This window comes from Sorex fumeus, unplaced genomic scaffold (assembly GCF_029834395.1).
Source record: "Sorex fumeus unplaced genomic scaffold, SorFum_2.1 ptg000285l, whole genome shotgun sequence".
In the NCBI taxonomy this organism is placed as follows: domain Eukaryota; kingdom Metazoa; phylum Chordata; class Mammalia; order Eulipotyphla; family Soricidae; genus Sorex; species Sorex fumeus.
The window spans coordinates 118,258-139,183 of NW_026606342.1; the positions used below are offsets into that span (position 1 = coordinate 118,258).

At 56.0% G+C, this 20,926-nt stretch overlaps 1 protein-coding gene across 3 annotated transcripts; it reads left to right on the forward strand.

The window, feature by feature from the left end:
* Nucleotides 1-215: 215 nt before the first annotated feature.
* ALAD (aminolevulinate dehydratase) lies at nucleotides 216-13,709 on the forward strand. 3 transcript variants are annotated; one of them, XM_056109514.1, is made up of 12 exons: nucleotides 216-281; nucleotides 8,277-8,455; nucleotides 9,867-9,917; nucleotides 10,173-10,269; nucleotides 10,697-10,832; nucleotides 10,939-11,022; nucleotides 11,123-11,211; nucleotides 11,403-11,458; nucleotides 11,836-11,923; nucleotides 12,031-12,117; nucleotides 12,351-12,480; nucleotides 12,859-13,709. In XM_056109514.1, the coding sequence occupies exons 2-12, from the start codon at nucleotides 8,343-8,345 to the stop codon at nucleotides 12,915-12,917; spliced, it is 990 nt and encodes a 329-aa protein (XP_055965489.1). In that variant the 5' UTR covers nucleotides 216-281; nucleotides 8,277-8,342; the 3' UTR covers nucleotides 12,918-13,709. The 3 variants fall into 3 exon arrangements, with proteins under 3 accessions (XP_055965489.1, XP_055965490.1, XP_055965488.1); XM_056109515.1 differs by having other exon boundaries at nucleotides 243-289; nucleotides 8,304-8,455; XM_056109513.1 differs by lacking the exon at nucleotides 216-281 and adding an exon at nucleotides 5,408-5,469.
* The last annotated feature ends 7,217 nt before the right edge of the window (nucleotides 13,710-20,926 follow it).

Consider the following 20,926-nt stretch of genomic DNA (forward strand, 5'->3'; position numbering starts at 1 on the left):
GCGCCCACGTGGGTCGCCCCGCCCGGGCCCGGGGAAGCGGGGCCGCCCGCCCTCAGGCACACACGATTGGCCGCCCTGACGCGAGGGGGCGGGTCTTCCAGCGGAGCCGGCCAGTCACCGCGCAAGGCGCCCCAGGGGGTGTGGCCAGGCGCTGGCGGGGGCGGGCTCCGAGGGGGCGCTGCTTCCGGCGAGTGGCCCCGCCCCCACGTGGGTCCCGGGAGGGCAGCGCGCCCCTGGGCCGTGGCGGGACCCGCGTCTGCGACTCCTGGAGCCCGAGGCCGGTGAGCGGGTGCGGGACTCGGGACTCGGCTTGCAGGCGGCGCCCGGGGCGCTGCGATGTCGCGACCCAGCCGCGGATTGTGCCGGGCGCTTGAGGCGCGGGCCACGAGCACCCGCGGGGGCGGGGGGAGTCCCGTCGGGCCGCTGTAACGTCAGCTCGCCTGGGTCACGGGCGCCCGGGACCCCGAGGAACGCGTGGGCGCCCGCGATCGGCCGGCCCGCGGCCCCCCCGCTCGGACGCCGCTGGGCAGCCTCGGATCGGTGCGGGGTTCGAGTGGCCTCCTGACCGCCGCTTTGTGCCCGGCGCCTCGTAGGGTGCTCTCTTTGGCCCACTGAGTCTGCACGGCTGCCCGGGGCCCCATTGATCGGCGCGGGGAAACTGAGCTCACTGAGCGCGGCTGGAAAGCGCTGGCCCCGGGACTTGAGTCCAAGGCGTCGGTGCAGGCTCCCGACCCCACCCCACCCCGACCCCCACCCACCTGCAGCTCAGCCAGAAGCGGTGTTCTCCCGCCGCCCTGCTCCTGCCCCGTGCCCGCACTCCCCACCAGCTAGACTTGTTTGGTAAGGTGCTTTGGAAGCTGCACTTTAAGTGTCCAGGGGCAATGGTAGGCTTTGACACCTATCTTCCAACCCCAGGGAGGGGGACCCTGGTCACCTACAAGAACCCCAGCCCTCCTGTGACCCCAGGCATCCGCATTCCGGCCACGAGATCACCCTGTGTGAGGGGTCTCTGGAGCTACACACACATTGGGTCGCAAGGGCCAAACCCGGTGGAGTGGCAGTTGGGCTCCGCTGTGCCCTAGGGAGAAGCCAGGGTCTAGTTCTTCCCTTTAATCCCTAGCCCTGGTGCAGACCCGGAGAGAGATTCAGGGAACCGGAGTTGGTTGTCCCAGCACCCGTTGGTGCCTTTTCAGAAGGGCCTGGGCAGCTGCTGTCCCCAGCCCCGCGGCGGTTCTTGGTTTCTCACCTTGGGCCACCTTCCGCCTAGCTGGCCCTCCCGACTGCCTCCTCCTCCAAGCAGCTTCTGCCAGAGCTGGCAGCCACTCCCAGCTACCTGTGCCAAGAGCACAGGCTCTGGAATCCTCTGCAGAAGCGCAGCGTGGGGTTTCAGGTCCTGCAGCTCTTCCTCAGCCCCTCTTGGTAGCAGCTCTGGGAAGGGAGCCTTCCCTGCTTAGACAATTTGCAGGTCGAGGAAGTTGCCTTCTAAGGAAGGAGAGAATTCCTGGGTCAATCCGAGAAAAAGACTTTTGGGCTTGCATGTCGCCTCTTCCAGGAAGCCCTCCTGGACTCCCAGAGACACAGCTCCAGGCCCACCCCTCTACTCTGGTGTTTAATTCTTCCCTACCGTGTCAGCTTCTGGAAGTCTGGGACCCTGTCTCGGCTATCTCAGACGACCCTTTAGCCCCGCCAGGTTTCTGTGCAAGTTGTTCCTGCCATGTGGCACACACAGTGCAGCTGTGTTGGGCTGTCCAGGAGATTGAGTCCCAGCTCTGTCCTGCTCCAAGTGACAGTCATAAAAGTGTCCTAGTGTTTCATGATTGGGGTGTGTGGGGGGCGGGGGGTGGCTGGTTGGTGCCAGGCCCGTACTCGTTCCCTCTCACCATCTTCCCTATCTCTAATCTGCTCCCCAACTTTGCATGTCTGATAGTATCGCTCGAAGTTTAGAGATTACGAAACGAAAACTCTTCAGGACCAGCTCCCTTACCCAAAGGCACACACACACACACACACACACACACACACACACACACACACACGCAGAGCAGAGACCAGGCCTGGGACCATTCAACCCCGAAATGTGCATCTTTTGCTCAGGGTTCTGGTTGGAAGGTGGGTGGGTGGGCAGAGGCTAGACCCCTGGTGGCTTGTTTCTGTCCTCGCTGTGGTGCTCCAGCACCCATCTGGGGCTTGCAGATCTCCGGATCGGAGAGATGGGCCCTCCTGAGTCTGTGGCCATCTCCCGGACTTGAGGGGCTTTTTGCACTTGGCTGTGTAGACAGGGATGTGTCTGGGTCAGGACAGTTGAGGTGGAGGTGGGGGTGGGGGTGGGGGTGAGGAGGTGGTTTCAAGACCTCATAACCAGGTCAGAGGGTGTTTGTGTGGGTCTCGGTCCTGGACATGCCAGCTCCGTGCACGATTCACTGCAGTTGCAGAACAAGTCTTGTTGCTTCTCTGCTCCCCACTCTCCACGGCAGAATGCCGGCCCTGAGCGCCAGAGAGGCAGCCCAGGGTTCTGGTGCTTGCCTTCGTCGCTGCAGGCCGCGGTTCCATCCCAGCACTCCAGGTCCCCAGAGACAGAGTCGGAGAAGCCCCCGGGCACAGCGGAGGATGGCCCAAACCCCTCCCTCAAATAAAAATTAAAAAGCATGAAAGACATAAAAGGGTTGGTGTTAGTCATCAACCTTTCTTTCTTTCTCTCTTTCTTTCTCTCTTTCTTTCTCTCTCTCTCTTTCTTTCTTTCTTTCTTTCTTTCGCTTTTTGGGCCACGCCTGGCGATGCTCAGGGCTTGCTCCTGGCTTTGCACTCAAGAATTACTCCTGGCGGTGCTTGGGGGACCATATGGGATGCTGGGGATTGAACTCAGGTCAGCCACGTGCAAGACCAGTACCCTACCCGCTGTACTAGCCCTCCAGCCCCTCTTTCTTTTTCTTTTTTCTTTTTTTTTCCAGTTACTGATATCTCTTATTTTCAAATTTAGTTTTTGTTTTGTTTTGTTGCCCCCCCCCCAGCTATACTAACTCTGAGCTCAGGGGTCACTCCTGGCAGGATTTGGTAGGGTATATGATGGGTGGGGAATGGACTTCATGTGGTGCTGGGGAACCAGCCTGGGTCGGGCACATGCCCCGCAAGCACTTGACCCACTGGACTGTCTCTCCGGCCCCCCTGTTATCTGTTTTTGAAAATCCATCTCCCACCCTTCACATTTCAAACAGCAGATGAGGGGCCAGAGAGATCGTCCAGCCGGGAGAGCACTTGCCTTTCATGGGACAGACCCTGATCCCATCCCCTCTGCTCCATATAGTCCCCGGAGCACCGTAAAGGAGTAATTCCTGAGCACAGAACCAGGAGTAAGACCTGAGCACCGCTGGGTGTGACCCTCCCCCCCCCCAGAAAAAAATAAAAATAGCCGCTAACAGGGGAACTGTACCCCTGGGGCCTGGGCCCCTCCCCCGCACTCCCCCTCACTTTCCTCAGAGGCTGAGCTGCCGGTAGCCCTGCCCCAGCTGGTGGAGATAAGCAGCCGCTCCGCTCCCTGGCCCTGGAGAGCAGATAGGCACCTGTGGAATGCGGCTTGGGGCTGCAGGAGCCCAGCCCTGCTTCCAAAGCTGTTCTCTGGGCGCGCGCCAGAGCCGAGAGCCGAGAGCCGGGTGGCCCTGACTTCCCAGCCTGACGGGGAGGAAGGCAGCGAGCTCGCGCTCTGTGTACTGGAAAGTTGGAGCCCCCCTTTCTGCAGCAGAGGAGGCTGTGTCCACACTGACTGTCCACAGCAGGCACGGAGCCCAGGGCTCAGCCCAGAGCAGACACTCCTGTATTTTCCTCGTATTCGGACCGTTGGTGTTTATCAGTACTCAGGGCTCGAGGAAGATACACCCACGGAGCTCGCCCTCGGGAAGGAACCGAGATCCTGGCTTAGCTTAGAACTGGCTGTGCCCTGTGTTCCAGGCTAGTGACTTATAACCTCCCCGAGTCTGGCGGATCTTTGGCAGACACGAGCACGCGATCTTGCGTAAGTGGGGGACCTTGCACCGAAGCTGGACTTGGTATCGGCCAAACGATGGCCCGAGTGGGGTGGGGGCTAACCGTGGGGTGTCTGGGCTCGCGCCAGTGCCGTGTGACATGGCGGGGCCAGGGCGTGGTGACTGGGCCCATCTCCTGTGACTCCCGATAACCCCAGCCCTGCCAAGGCAGAGGCCTGGATAAGAGGGGGCCGGGGGGGCGGGGGTGGCCTCGGGGCAGAGTGGAGAGGAAGGTGGTGTCTTTGGGTCCACGCCCCACCCCGGGAGGCCTCACAGCTGCCCCAGCCTCTGACTGACCACGCAGCCTTGAGTAAGTTCTGCACTTCCCCGGGCCTCAGGGTTCCCTCGGTCCAGAAGAGAAGCAGGAGTCCCCGTCCCTCACCGCCTCCCCACACACACACTCATCTGGCCCCTGATTTAGTGGTGGGTGGCGGGGGCGGCTGCCGTCTGGGATGACGGAGTCTGGGGTGCATGCCTCACACGTGGGAGCCCAGGACCTCATCCCTGGTACCACGTGACTCCCTGAGCACCGTCGGGCGGGGCTCAGAAAAGAGGAGCTCTGTACCCCGACTCCAAGCTGGCGCCCCGATGCTCTCTTCCCACCCTATCCTGTCTCTGCTTCCCATCCTCTGACACCCGCCTACGCCCTCGCCCCCACCCCACCCCAGCCCCGCTATTTCTATTTCCGGCCTGCTCTGGCCACAGTGGTCTTCCTTAAGCCGGCTCAGAAGTCTGGAGATGCTCTGAAACCCCGGTGCTGTGTGTGGGCATCTCCTGGGGGCAGCACCCACCCCCTCCTTCCCTGCCCTTGACACTTCTCTTCCAGCGGGCAGCTTGCTGCCACGCCAAGCCCACTGATCCTGCGAAATCCAGTTCAGGATCCCACCTTCCAGGACCCGAGTGATAGTGCAGCAGGGAGGGCATCTGCCTTGCGTGCGGCCAACCCAGGTTCCGTCCCCAGCATCCCATTTGGTCCTTCATGCACCACTGGGAGTAATTCCTGAGTGCAGAGCCTGGAGTAACCTCTGAGCATTGCTGGGTGTGAACCCCCAAAATATAACAGACAATAACAAGATCCCACCTTCCGGCAGGTGTCCTCTGCTCCCCCCGACTCACCTGGGTACCCCAATCCCTCATAGGATGTTCCTCCATCCCCCCCCAGGAGGCCCTGCCCTGCCTGCCAGGACAGCAGTGCCCACCTCTGGCACACAGTAGGTGCCATGAAAACCAACGCTCATGCTTCTGTATCCCTTGTCCTGCATGTAATTGGCAGCTTGGTTGGAGTGGGGGAAGGGCGGTGGTGCAAACTGGCCTTGGACCCTGCCCTTGGACGCGGTTGATGGGAGGAGATAAGAGAGGTCCCGAGCAGTTACGTAAGGGAGGAGCCGTGGTCTGGGCAGGAAGAACCACTCCTGGAGGACAGGAAAGGAGGGGCTGCTTCCTGGAGAGCCTGGTAGGAATTGGGGGGGGGGGGGGTGGGGGGTGGACCCCAGACAGTGGCGAGAGCACCGGCCTCCCAGGAAAGGGAAGGGTGGCGCAGAGCCAGTAGGTGACCAGGTGTGGCAGGTCCCGGGAGCAGCCGGGCCCTGTGGCTGGAGAGTGGCCCATCCCCTGTGCTGGGGGTGGGTGTGGGAAGGGGTGTTACGGCTTCATCATGCCTGGGATCGCACCTCGAGGGGCGGCTGTGCTTTGCTCTGGGGAGAGAACCACAGGAGCTTTTTCTTCTTTCCTTCCTGACTTTTCCAGAATTTCATTGTCTCCAGACACACGAAACTGTTGGCTGGGTCAGTACGGCTGACACTGCTCTCGGGCCCACCACGGATGGAGCCTTTTAGGCAATTGTAAATTGCTTACCAAGTCAAGGGCCGAGGAGATGGCTCACAGGGCCGTCGCCCCTGCTTCCCACGGGGGAGACCCGGGTTCGATCCCCAGCATCACTTGGTTGACAAACACCGCCAGGTGTAAGGCCCAACAATTTTATTTATTTATTTATTTATTGCTTTTTGAGTCACACCTGGAGATGCTCAGGGGTTACTCCTGGTTTTGCACTCAGGAATTACTCCTGGCAGTGCTCAGGGGACCATATGGGATGCTGGGAATCGAACCTGAGTCGGCCGTGTGCAAGGCAAATGCCCTACCCACTGTGCTATCGCTCCAGCCCCAAGGGCCCAACAATTTTTTTAAAAATTCTTTTATTGAATCAGGGTGAGATACAATTACAAAGTTGTCCGTTATTGGGGTTCAGTCATATAGTGTTCCACACCCTGTACTAGTGTACATTCCCCACCACCAACGTCCCCAGTCCCTCCCACCCACCTCCCATGCCTCTGTGCAGACACTTTTCTTCTCTCTGTGTCTCTCTGTCTCGGTGTCTCTGTCTCTGTCTCTCTCTTTCTTTTCTCTCTCCTCCCCCACCCCCACCCCCCTTTCCTTTTGGGCATTATGGTTTGCAAAACAGATACTGATAGCTTATCATGTATATCCCTTTACCTACTTTCAACACTCAGTTCTTGTCCAGAGTGATTATTTCTGACTATTGATGTCGTGCTGATCCCTTCTCTATTCCAACTGCCCTTTGCCCCCTACGTACTTGTGGCAAGCTTCCAATCTTTGACCAGTCCTCCTGGCCCCTGTTTTTCCTGGCCTTGGATATTAGTCTCATACTATTTTTTTTATATTCCACAAATGAATGCAGTCATTCTATATCTGCCCTCTCCTTCTGATTCATTTCGCACAGAATGATACTCTCCATGTTCAGCCATTTATAAGCAGATTTCTTGAGTTCATTTTTCCTAACAGCTGTGTCGTATTCCACTGTGTAGATGCACTATAGTTTATTTATCCAGTCATCTGTTCTCAGGCACTTGGGTTGTTTCCAGATTCTGGCTGTTGTGAATAGTGCTGCAACCAACAAATTTTTTAAAATACTTTTGTTGTGGGGGAAGGAGTTGGTTGGTTTTGGGGCCACATCTGGCAATGCTCAGGATTTAACTCCTGGTTCTCTGCTCAAGGATCATCCCTAGCAGGGCTCAGCGAACTCCATGGGATTCCTGAGATCAAACCCAGGTTGGCCATGTGCAAGGCAAGTGCCTAACCACTGTACTGTCAGTGTGGCCACCCATTTCATTTTTTTGAAATGACAAAAAAATTTACAACCTAAGTCAGTGACTAACAAATTTATTTATTATTGAATCATCGTGAGATCACAGGTACAAAGTTGTTCATGATTGGGTTCAGTCAAGCCCGTGTTCTCTCTCGAACATGTACTTCTCTCTTTCTCACCCCTCATTTCGTCCAATAAAAATTACCTTGCTTCACACACACACACACACACACACACACACACACACACACATACACACACAAAACACCTGAATGTAATTTTAGATTCAAGGTGCCATGGAGGCCTGGGATGGTTGAGTGGATAAAGGGGGTCAAAAGGTGTGGACTGGTGCCAAGAGATAGTGCGGTGGTTATGTACCCCTGCGGGTTCAGTCCCCACCACCACAGGGTCCTCCACAGGACTATGGCCCTGGAGGCCACCAACACCACCAAATGGCCCTCATACCCTTGGTCCCCACCTGAGCACTGCTGCATCCTCAGGCTGTTGTGCTAAGCCAACAGCCAGTTGGTTGGGGCCCCGTGCCTCCTGGGCCCTTCTTGGGAGCCTCACCTGACCTCCCCACCCCCCGCCCGACAAAAGGTACAGACTTCCCGTTGTAAAGTAGATAGGCCTGGGGTATAGTGGACATCATGCCATGGGAACGATTTTGACTCAAATTTCAGGATTGTGCACTTGAAAGCTGCCACACGAGTGACCCTTAAAAGTTCTTAACATGTGTCGGAAATAACTGTAACTACACGCGATGTTCTGGCCTTGCTCCTGGCTCTGTACTCAGGGGCCACTCCTGGCAGGCTCGAGAGGCCCTTTGTGGTGCCATGGACTTAACCCCGGTCGGTTGTGTGTAAGGCAAGCGCCTGACCCACTGTCCTGTGACCAGAGGGTGGGGATGCGTATCACCTTCCTGTAGCATCTTTTCTCAGCACCTGCAGTGTCAGATCCCACTGTACTCCGGCCACAGCACGGTGTGGGTGTCAGGGCGGAGGATCCCCAGAAACAGGGGCTAGGGGTCGGTCTGAGTGCCTCTCCCCCCCACCCTCTCCCCCGCGGGACTCCGAGTCAGGAGGAGCCTGCAGATGTAGGTCCCTCTCCTCGGGCCGGGGACCTTGTCTCAGGCGCCTCCCGTCACTCCCACACAGGCCAACACGCTGGTGCACCCTGCAGAGCCCCTCCATTCTGACAAGACGGCGCCCCCACTGCCCACCATGCAGCCGCAGTCGGTCCTGCACAGCGGCTACTTCCACCCCCTGCTTCGCACCTGGCAGACGACCGCCACCTCCCTCCAAGCCTCCAACCTCATCTACCCCATCTTCGTCACGTGAGTCCCCCCCCCCCCAGAGCGGACAGGCGTCACCCTCCAGGGGATCTGCTGGGGTGCAGACCGTGCAGCTCGGGGTACTGACTGACTGCATGGCCAGGGTCAGCCCGAGCATGCTGTGTCTCGGAAGTGGCCTCGTGGGTTGAGGACAGCTGTCCCTGAGAACAGATAGACCTGGGCGAGAGCTCAGCCTTCTCTTAGGACGGGCGGAGCATTGCCCTGGCCCAGGCCCCCTGCGCTTTTACAGTCAGACTGGCCCTGCTGATGGACAGTAGATTGCAAGGTGCCTTCTGAGTACCTGTAAGAATTGGGCCTTTGTTTTTTTTTCCTTTTTGGTAAGTACAAGTCTCACAATTTGTTGTGAGACGTTGCTGGTGCCCGCTCGAGCAAATCGATGAACAGCGGGAGGACAGTGCTACAATGCTTCCTTTTTGGGTCACGCCCGGTGATGCTCAGGGGTTATTCCTGGCTCTGCACTCAGGAATTACTCCCTGCGGGGCTTCGGGGGACCAAATGGGATGCTGGGAATCGAACCTGGGTCGGCCGTGTGCAAGGCAAACGCCCTACCCATTGTGCTATGGCTCCAGCCCCAAGAATTGTTCCTTGTGATTTGCTCATGGTCAGGGGCTGCTCCCAGCACCGTGCTTGGGAATTGCCCCTGGCAGTGCTTCAGGAACCAGGTGGTGCCAAGGGGCTTCTGCACGAGAAGCATCGGTGGCCCCCGGCCCCATGATCATGAGTCAGTGCCACCTGTGACATGACTGAGTCACTCTGTGTGCCGGGGGTACCAGGTCCTGCCCCAGACAGCTCCCTGACCTGATGAGGGCAGCCTGTCTGTGAAGGTGTGGACTTTGTCCCCCTGGTCTGTCTCCCAGAGGGCAGGGGCCTCACCAGAACAGCGCCAAGGGCTGTGTGTGCTTGGCAGGTAGGTGCTTGGGGTTTTATCCCCAGCACCACCAGGAGCGACACCCCCAAACCTTGGCACCAGAATGGGAGTAGTACCCCACCCGACCCCAGACAGACACACAATGGAACAAAACCAGTCCCTGGCCCACAAGAAGCATGTAGCAAACATTGTTGGGTCCAGGTGTGAATCCCCCTAAGAGCCCCCCGGGGGTCTCGAGTCAGGGGCTGGGTGAGCACGTGATGCCCCTGATGCCAAAGGCCACCACGTTCTCAACCCCACCTGTGACTGCTGTCCTTCCTGTCCACGGGCCACTGTTGTCACTGTCCGTTCTCATTGTTCCTGTGACTGTTTCCGGCCCTGGGCTTGGTCCAGCAGGGGAACTGTACCCCAGATCCTGTCCCCCTTCCTGCCCTCCCCCCTCCTTCTGCCTCTCAAGCTCCCCGAGTAGTGGCATCCCCCACTCCCCACAGTCTCCCGCCCACCACCCACCCCCGACTCTTGCAGGGATATGCCTGAGGACATCCAGCCCATCGCCAGCCTCCCTGGAGTGGCCAGGTAGGGAGCTGGGCTGGGGGAGCACAGGGCCAAGCTGGGCAGAGATCCACGGGCGGGGCAGTGCTTCAGGCCGGGGTTCAGTGAGAGGAACTGGGGGTTGGGGTCTTCCTCCCTTTGGATGTGGTCCCTCTGCTTCACTCCTGCAGACCCTTGGGTTTGCCCGGCAGTTCAGCACACTGCGATCTGGCTGGCTCTTTCTGGGGGTCTCAGTGCAGAGCATGAGGGTCCTCAGCCTGGTGCTGCGCTCCCCTGCAGGTATGGTGTGAACCGCCTGGAAGAGATGCTCCGGCCACTGGTGGAAGAGGGTCTGCGCTGCGTGCTCATCTTCGGGGTCCCCAGCCGAGTGCCCAAGGTGAGGGTTGAGTGGAGGCAGCAGAGGTGGGGAGGGGCCACACTGACCCTCCCGGGTGAACAGAGCGACCCGGGGCAGCCCCCCAGGTAGGGCTCGGAGATGCCTCAGAGGGCTGCGGCATGTGCCCGGCAGGCGGGAGGCCCCAGGCTCAAGCCCTGGCACCAGGTGTCACAGGTCGAGCCCCGTGGCCTAAGCAGCACTGCATCACCTGCTCGAGCACAGAACTGGGCGGCCCGGCGGGTCAGATAGCACCACAGGTGGCCCGCCACCCCAGCACTGCTTCGGAGGCCCCCCAAGGACAAAAGGGACAGCCCCAGGGGAGGGCCAGGGAGGCTGGGCCCGGCTGCTGTGCCCTCAGCCTTGGGCAGTGAGACAAGCAGAGGGGCGCCCGACACCCCGACACCCCTCTGTCCTTACCCTGCCCCAGGACGAGCGGGGCTCCGCGGCTGACTCCGAGGACTCCCCGGCCATTGAGGCCATCCGGCTGCTGCGCAAGACCTTCCCCAGCCTGCTGGTGGCCTGTGACGTCTGCCTGTGTCCCTACACCTCCCACGGGCACTGTGGTGAGCAGCCCTCCCGCGCCCCGCTGCCCCCGTCCTCCCCGCACCACCAGCTGGGGCCAGTGCCCCAAAAAGCCGCGCGTCCCAACGTGGGCCGTCTGTCCGGCAGGGCTCCTGAGCGAGAAGGGGGCCTTCCAGGCCGAGGAGAGCCGCCAGCGGCTGGCAGAGGTGGCGCTGGCCTATGCCAAGGCAGGTGAGTAGCTGCCAGCAGGGAGCACTCCTATGGGTCAGGCGAGGCTGGGAGGCCGGGAGGGGGCTGGGGGTGCTGAAGGCCCTGCTCCCCCCTCCTCCAGGATGCCACGTGGTGGCCCCGTCGGACATGATGGACGGACGCGTGGGAGCCATCAAGGAAGCGCTCATGGCCCATGGACTCGGCAACAGGGTAGGGGCAGGAGGCTCGGGGGAGGGAGGGCATGTGTCTGGAACCCCAGGCCGCAGAAACTGGAGGGGATGAATGATGGCCACAAGCTCTGGGGCGATCCAGCGCCGGGCCCTTGCCTTTCCGGTGGGGTCCTCCCGCTCCTGGCCACCACCAGGCCGGCCAACAGCCTCGCCCGCATTGTCTGCCCCCAGGTCTCCGTGATGAGCTACAGCGCCAAGTTTGCTTCCTGTTTCTACGGCCCCTTCCGGTGAGTGGGGGCCACCCCCGGCTGCGGGCGCTGCTCTTGGTGTCCCAACCCGGGGCACAAGCAAACGTAGCATAGGCCTGCAGCCCCGAGTCCCTCCGCCCCCTCCCCGAGCCCCTGAGCCCCGCCAGGGTGGCCCTGCTGGGCCCCAGCGTCGAACCATCAGGTCTGGCTGGCCAGGTGTGGCCAGGAGTAGCCCGGGACCCCCTGAGCACTTGGGAAGCCACCAATTAAATAAGTAAAAACACCCCTGACCTATTTGCGCAAACACACCCCATGTGCACACACCCCTCACACACGCCACACATACTTAACGTGTGTGCATGTGCACACACACACCAGTGCACGCACAAGCACACGCACCCACCTCCGCTTTCCAGGGACGCAGCTCAGTCCAGCCCGGCCTTCGGAGACCGTCGCTGTTACCAGCTGCCGCCTGGCGCCCGGGGCCTGGCCCTCCGCGCTGTGGTGAGTGCCTGTGCCTGACCCTGCCGCCCTCTCACCTTGTCTTTTGGGGAGGGGGACCCTCACTCACCCCATCATTGCCGCCCCCCCCGCCCCCCACAAATCCCCAGGACCGGGATGTGCGGGAGGGAGCCGACATGCTCATGGTGAAGCCGGGAATGCCCTACCTGGACATCGTGCGGGAGGTCAAGGACAAGGTGAGCAGAGCCTGGGGCAGGCGCAGGGGCGGGACCTTGGAAGCCACAAGCCCCTGGACAGGAACCCCACCTGCCCCCCAGGCTGTGGGCATCCTCGATAGCCCTGATGGGTTACTGTGGCCCCCCTGTGACATCAGAGGAGCAGCAGTGATGTCACAGGGGGGCCGCAGACCGGCCGGGAGCGCGCCCACCCCTTCCTGACATCCCGTGTGCCCACTGCCACTTCTCCGCAGCACCCGGAGCTTCCGCTGGCTGTATACCACGTGTCGGGGGAGTTTGCCATGCTGTGGCATGGAGCCCAGGCTGGGGCATTTGATCTCAAGGCCGCCGTCTTGGAGGCTATGACCGCATTCCGCAGAGCAGGTGAGCCTGGGGCCCTGGGACTCACGGGCGCTTGACCCAGAGAAGGAAAACGCAGCCTCTGGTTCCTGGTTGGCTTTGCAGTCCCAGCACTTTTGGGGCGTCTCGGTGTCCCCGGCTAGAAGCTGGGAGCGGGATATGCCGGGTGCACAGCCCGAGGCATCGTGCGCATCTGTCCCGAAACAGCTGGCCTTGTAAATAGAGCATGGACTCCAGGTTCAGAGCTGACAGCAGCCCCACCCCCGAACCCCGACCCTGGCTGATCCAGGGTCCAGAGAGAGCAGGCTTAGTTCCCCTCCCCCCCCCCCCCCCGCACATACTAGGAGGCACTGGGTCTGCCCCCTCCCTAATAATCTCCTTCCCTTCCCCCCCGCCCACCAGGGGCTGACATCATCATCACCTACTATACACCCCAGCTGCTGCAGTGGCTGAAGGAGTGAGTGACGGGGAGCGAGCCTGCCCCAGGAGCCAGGGCCTTCCCGTGCAGGCGTGAAAACCAAAGGGAACGCTGCTTTTAGGACTGCCCTCCAGCCTGCGCCCTGCTCCCATGCTGCCAGGGGCCCAGTTCCGGGTGCCTCTGCAACCTGCCACAGCCTGACCACTCACGGCCACCTCCTCACGAACTCTCTCATGCTGTCCAGCCCAGCCTTGGCCCGGGCTTGTGTCTCTGGTGTGGCTGACTGCAGCTTGCAGAGAGGCAGCGAGCCAGGGCCGGGGGCGGGCTGGGTGGGGCTGGGAGAGGGTGCCTGGAGAGAAGGGAAGGAGAGCCGTCAGCCACTGCATCTCGGATCCCACCAGGAAGCCTCAGCCCCCGTCCTGCAGCAGAGCCGGGTGCTAGGATGAACATCTGCTTCAGCATTGAGATTGGCGGCCAGTCCACGGAAGACGATGCCCCCCTCCTTGTCCCCATGAGTGCCCAGCTGCCCAAGACCTCATGCTTGCTCCACTCTGAGCCATAAACCCAAAGAACTGCTCTTTGCTGAGCAGAAACATGACCTGAGGAACGGCATTCAGGAGCCGAAAGAGTTCCTGACTGTCGGGACTAGTGCACCAAAAAGGCTTTTTCGTGAAGAGAAATGTTGGGGGAACACCTGCTGCGTGCACAGGCATGGAGCATATTCCCAGGAATGTAGCAACCGTGACAGACCTCCATTCATTTGTCTCTCTGCGTGTGTATGCATGCGTGCGTGTGTGTGTGTATGTGTGTGTGTGTGTGTGTTTGGGGAGGGGCGAGGGGAGGTGTTAATGGACACCAATAAAGCAGTTACAGATTATCTCTGTGCCTGGCAGGATGGGGTGGCGTGGGTGAGGTGGGGATCGTGAGTGGCTGGTGGTGAAGTGTGGGTCTGCAGTGGGGGGGGCACTCAGCAGGGCTTCTGGGAGCAGGTGAGGGAGAGGACGGTGGACAACAGGACAGAAAGCTGGAAGGGGGAGTCCTGCACTTTTTTTCTTCTCCTTGTAGGGGACCCCAGGGGGGTCAGGAGCAGCTGGGCATATGCATGGCACAGGGGGTCAAGATCAGCACCACAATCCCTGCCCTGGGCACTTCTAAGTCACTGAGCCAGCTTCTGGGCCCTTTCGCACCAGGGACCTCTCATAAGAGCAAGCAGGGCCTCAGGATTGCCCCGGTGTTGCCAACAGGTGCTGTAAGGCCCAAGCCACCCTGCAGGCCTTACTAACAAAGGATCCCAGCCGTGGGACAGTCTAGCAGCCTCCGGCATGGGCTGAAACTCTCACCTCGTGCTGCCCAGGCCAACTTAGAAGCCTGTGAGCCCCATCTTGGATCTCAACCAGACCCGGGGCTCCTACGTGCCAAGCATGGCCTCCAACCCTTTGAGCTATCTTCCCTGACCCCTTTTGAAGAATTTTCACCCAAAGCTGTGAGCTGTCACTTTCCCATCTGAACATGGGAAGTGTGGAGAAGGACCCAGAGGGGAAGAGCCCCTGGGGAGGTGACTGAGGGGTGTCAGGCATTGGCCATGGCCTGGAGCAGGAAGCAGCCGTGTTCAGGACATATCGAGGAAACAGAATTAGCATATTATGCCAACACTTTAGACCTAATGGGGCCCAAGGCAGAGGGAAACAAGGCTACCTTTTTTTTTTTAATTGAATTACCCTGAGCAGCCCTTACAAAACTTTCATGTTTGAGTTACAGTTACACAATGATCGAACACCCATCCCTCCACCAGTGCACATTCTCCACCACCAATGTCCCCAGTATACACCCCCCCCCTTTCCAACCCTCCCCCTGCCTCTGGCAGACAATTTCCCTCTCTACTTTTGGGCACTATGATTTGCAATATAGATACTGAGAGGCTATCACGTTCGGTCCTTCATCTACTTTCAGTACACATCTCCCATCCCGAACGATCCCTCCAACCATCGTTGACTCAGTGATCCCTTCTCTATCCCTGCTGCCTTCTCCCCCAGCTCATGAGGCAGGCTTCCAACTATGGGGCCATATTCCTGACCCTTGTGTCTACTGTCCTTGGGTATCAGTTTCATGTTATTTTATATTCCACAAATGAGTACAGTCATTCTATCTATGTCTGTCCCTCTCTGACTCATTTCACTTAGCATGATACTCTCCATGAACAAGGCTGCCTTTGAAAGTGGCCTCTGGAACTAGCATGACCTGGAGTTGCCTGCCAGGGAAGTTCAATCAAGGCAGGGCAGGCTGTGGGCCCATCTGCAGAACCACGGATTCCAGCTCAAGGACCAACGCAGACGCAGACCTTAAGAATTCAGGCCGGGGGAATTAATGGCCTGATGGGTCTGATGGACCAGGGTACAGGCTTTGCATGCAGGTGCCCCTGTTGTGATCTGGGGCACCTGCATGGCCCCTGAGTGCAGAGCCAGAAGGAACCCTGAACACCTGCTTGCTACCCCAAATAAAGACAGTAAAGACAGTACAACCCATTTAATTGTATTACTATGGAGGCAGGGGGAGCGGGGAGGATTGAACCATACCCAGCAGTGCTAAGGGGCTACTCCTGGCTCTGAAGTGTTCCTGGGATTGTGTGTATGTGGCACCTGAGATTGAACCAGGTCGGCCTCGTGCAAGTTTAAGCCCTGTACTTTCTTTCTGGCTCAATATAACCCATTTTGATGCAAGCACCTTAGCCACTGAGCCACCCCTTGGCCCCAGTACAACCCCTTTTAATCTTTATAAATGCCTGCCTTCTGCCATCCCACCTGTGCCTAACTCACCTTGAGAACGGAGCCCATTCTGTCCCCAGTCATGTGGCCAGAGCCTCCCCCACCCAAGGGCAGGGGCAAGGACAGAGTAACGGGCGGGCGGGGGAGATGGCTCCAAGGGCTGGAGGCCCAGCTCCTGTCCCAGGCACTGGATGGTCCTGAGCACTAACCCAGCAGGAGCCCCCAGGCACCATTGTGTGGCTTAAAGCCAAAAAATAACAATGGAGCAGAATGAGGAGGAGTGTCACCAGGGAAAGCTTGGAAGAGCTTCCAAGTGGAAGGGGAATCCTCAGCTCCACTCCCTGAACAGATCTGAACCCACTGAGTCCAACTCTAAGGTTTCTGGGGCCTTAGTACAGTGGGTGGGAAGCTTGCTGACCCGGGTTCAATCCCCAGCATCCCGTATGGTCCCCTGAGCACTGCCAGCAGTGATTCCTGAGTTATGGAGCCAGGAGTATTGCCAGGCTCAAGAAGTAAGGAAACTCTAAGGCTTCTGCCCTTAACCATCAGACCAGGCCCCCTGCTAACACACAGGAAATTGGGGAGCGATAGCACAGAGGGTAGGGCGTTTGCCTTGCGCGCGGCCGACCCAGCCGATCCGGGTTCGATTCCTCCACCCCTCTCGGAGAGCCTGGCAAGCTACCAAGAGTATCTCGCCTGCACGGCAAAGCCTGGCAAGCTCCCCGTGACATATTCAATATGCCAAACACAGTAACAAGTCTCACAATGGAGATGTTACTGGGCCCACTCCAGCAAATCGATGAACAACGGGAGGACAGTGCTACAGACAGTGCTACTTTAGTTCAAGTAAAAACCAGAGTATGTTACCACAATATAGCCTTCAGACTGTTTTAGGCGCTGGGGAAATGGCCCAAAGGGTAATGAGCATCTTTTACATACAGAAACCCTGGGTTTACTCCCTGTCACCAAAGGTTCTGCCCATCCAGCACTGTACGGAGGAACTCCCAAGCACGAATTTAGGAATAGCCGCCAAGCACCACTGAGTGTGTGTACAAAACAAAACCGAAGAATGTTAGAGATAAACTGCCAATTGTGGAGCATGTGGAGCAGCTGGAATTCAGCAAGACTCAGCAAGTACAGCCTCACGAGAAAACTGGATGAGGGGAAGGTGAGGGAAGGCCCAGATTGTACAGAGGATGACGTGCTTGCCTTGCAGACACCCGACTTGGGTTCAATCTCCAGCACCCCATACAGATCACCAGGAGAGATCCCTGGGTGCAGAGCTAGGAGTCAACCCTGAGCACTGCCATGTATGGTCCCCAAAACAAAAATCAAGTGAATTCCCCCAGAAAATTGGAGGTCAAGGAAATAGCTCCACAGGCATGCAGGGGCCCCGGGTCTGATCCCAGCACCAGAGCACCACTGGGAGTGACTCCCGAGCACTGACCTGGAGATCACTCCAAAGCACCACCCAGTCTGGGCCCCCAATTAAAAAAAAAAAAACTGGTCCCACCTACTAAAGCTAAACGTACACCTATGACCTAGTGACTCTGCATCTCAGTATTACCCAAAGAAAATGTGCACACGTGGTCACCAAAAGACATTCCAGAATGTTCATATTATTGGAATAGCAAAATGAAGTAAAACCAAAAACTCAGTTGATTTTTATGCAAACAAGTATGAGCCAGGGGCTGAAGGATGAATACAGGGGCTAAGGCGCTTGCCTTGTATGCAGCTGACCCTAGATCCATCCCTGGTGTTGTAAGTTTGGTCCCATGAACACGTCCTTGAGCAATGCCAAGTGTAGACCCTCCAAAAGGAAAAAAAGCAAATATTCAGGAATCAGATCCCATACAAGGAGGAAAGAGATGCTCTGAGAAGCTGCCATCCTACATGGAAGATTTTATAGACTGGAAGGAAGTGAAAGAGGAAAGAAGGAATGATTTCAGGCTGAGTTATCTTCAGCCAGTGTTCTGTGAGGGGCAGATAGGGGCTGTCAGTTGAATTATTTCTCTTGGAGGGGTGGTTCGAGCCACCTCTTCTCATTGCTCAAAACCATGTGAGGTGTTGGAGATCTAACCTAGGTCAGTCACATGCATGGTTTATCTTTTAGTGCTGACCAAGAAATTTCAGGTTTGCTGCAGACCTCAGGTATGTTCCCAAGGGATGTTGCAACTTCAGTCTCTTTATGGATTAAGTCTTGGTTTGCTGACACAACCCTAGCTCAAATGATTCCATTTTGGGCCTGCTGTCACTCTTTTTTCGAAATAGCAACATTTTGCAATCTTTGTTGTACTCAAAAAGGGAGATAACCCAAAGCCCATCAGCAGTAAAACGATAAATACTATATAATGGAACATTCCAGGTATGAGAATGAATGACTTGCAACTGCACAGAGCAACAGAGGTGTGTCCTACAAATAACATTCTCAGCAAAAGCAGAATGACAAAGAGGCCTGCTTTCTTACTCCATTAGTATCCAGTTAAAGTAAGATTAGAAGTGCAATTAGAAGATTAAAGTGCAATTAGAAGTTAGGATGGTGGTTACCATTTGGAGAAGTAAGCAATTGGAAGGTGACAGGGACTCCACAGTTCTGAAAATGTCTTTTTCCACAGCGGGTAGGGCATTTGCCTTGCACACAGCCAACGTGGCCGACCCGAGTTCGGTTCCTCCGCCCCTCTCGGAGAGCCCGGCAAGCTACCGAGAGTATCTCGCCCGCACGGCAGAGCCTGGCAAGCTCCCCACGACGTATTCGATATGCCAGACACAGTAACAACACAGTCTCCAATGGAGACGTTACTGGGCCCGCTCAAGCAAATCGATGAACAACGGAAGGACAGTGTTTGTTTTGTTTGTTTGTGTTTTACTTTGTGTTTTGGTCCACACCTGGCAGTGTTCAGGGTTATTCAGTGCTCAGGGTTACTTCTGGCTCTGCTCATGGATGACTCCTGATGGTGCTTGGGGGACCACATGCTGTGTTGGGACTCAAACCCAGGTTGGCCGTAGGCAAGGGAAAGTTCCTTAACCCCTGCACTATCTCTCTGGCCCCTGGAAATGTTCTTTTTCTTGGGCTGGGTGCTGGGTTGTATGGGTAAGTTCACTGTGAAAATGCAAAGATTTACATTTCTTCATTTTGTTATACTTCTCCCTATGTAGGATATCATCTAAAAGTTAACAAAAAATATAAACAAATGAAACAGTCTTGTAAATCATGAAAAGAAGAAAGAAGGGAGGGAGGGAATGAGTAAGGCAGGAGGGAAACTAAAAATCTGAAAGAGATATGTAATTGGTGGGTTTACTATACTTTTCATATGAGAATGTCAAGGTAAAAACCTTTCTGTAAGAAATTTGATTTCTTGGGGCCAGAGAAATAGGACAGTAGATAAAGTGCTTGCCTTGCAGACAGCTGAACCAGGTTCAATCCCTGGCACAACATTTGCTCCCTGAAGCCCTGCCAGGAGTGATCCCCGAGCACAGAGCCAGGAATAAGAGTAAGCTCTGAGTACCACCAAGTTGAACTCAAAAGAAGAAATAATTAATTTTTAAAAATATTTTTAAGAAACCGGAGCGATAGTATAGCAGGTAGGGCATTTTCCTTGCACGCAGTTGACCCGGGTTCAATCCCCAGCATCCCATATGGTCCCCTGAGCATCGCCAGGAATAATTCCTGAGTGCAGAGCCAGGAGGAACCCTTGAGCATCACTGGGTGTGACAACCCCACAAAAAAAAAGCAAAAATATATATATATATATATATATTTTAATTTTGTTTAATTTAATTTCTTGGCTAGGGATAGAGCTCAGTGCTAGAGCCTATGTTTTCTATGTGTGAGGCCCTGGCTCCAATCCCCAGTACCCAAAAGCTGAAAGGAGAACTGGAGAAATAACATAGCAGGGAAGTGCTTTCCTTGCGCACAGCCAACCGGAATTCTAGCCCCAACACCATCTATGGTCCCAGGAAATCTTTCAGCACAGAGCCAGGAAAAAGAGTAAGCCCTGAGCACGGCCAGGTGTGACCCAAAGACCAAAATAAAAAATAAAAGGAGAAAGGAGAAAGGGGGGGAAAAAGGAGGGAAGGGAAAAGAAGGGAAGGGAATTTGTTTTCTAAAAAAAATTCCTAGGCCAGTGTGCAGTATAGTGACATGGCTGTTAACTCCACGAGTAATGTACTGTAGACCAAAGCTCACACAGGAGAGCTCTGTCTTGTGACTGACAGAGAAAACTATTCATTAAACATACGTGCTGGCAAATCCAAAGGAAGCTTGTTTCAGAACAGCCGGAGCCTTTCACTAGCTCTCCTGTGATCAGAAAGACTCCTCTTTTTCTCTCTGCTGTAAAAGGCACTTGGAGTAAGGGGAAATTTTACTTATGTGGGCCTTACCTATATTCCATGTAAACTTTAAAATATATCGACACTGGGGTTGGAGCTGTAGCACAGCGGGTAGGGTGTTTGCCTTGCATGTGGCCAACCTGGGTTCGATTCCCAGCATCCCATACAGTTCCCTGAGCACTGCCAGGAGTAATTACTGAGTGCAGAGCCAGTAATAACCCCTGTGCATCACTGGGTGTAACCCAAAAAAAAGAAAAATAAAATAAAATATATTAACACAGAATTACTTTTAAAAAGTGTTATTAGTGATAGGTGAGGCACAATTATTAACATAACGAGATCCAAGTATAAAATAAAATTTAGGGGCTGGAGCAATAGCACACCAGGTAGGGCATTTGCCTTGCACGGGGCCGACCCGGTTTCGATTCCCAGCATCCCATATGGTCCCCTGAGCACCACCAGGGGTAATTCCTGAGTTCAGAACCAGGAGTAACCCCTGTGCATCTCTGGGTGTGACCCAAAAAAGCAAAAATAAATAAATAAAATTTAATTTAGATTTTACACTTTAGATTCCAGAAGTGAAATTAGAATTTACACTTTAGATTCCAGAAGTGAAAACATATATATATGTAAATGAGAATAAGCATTTTTTAAATGTTGTATTAAATGGTTTTAAGTTCTTACTTATGTAGGTCAGAATCATATAGTACTCACTAATTGGTCCTTACTGATATATTTTCTGATCATTCTATTTGCCAGTTCTTAAAGCTTTGTTGGAATAAGCAACATAAAGTAAATGTTATGTGCCAAAGGGGTCAGGTTGGGATTGGGAGGGACAGTGGGGATACTGGTAGAGGGAAGGTCACACTGGTGGTGTTGGAACACTAAATGCTTGAAACAACTGCGTAATGAACAACTTTGCAAGTCACGGTGTTTTTAATAAAAATCAATTAAAAAGAAA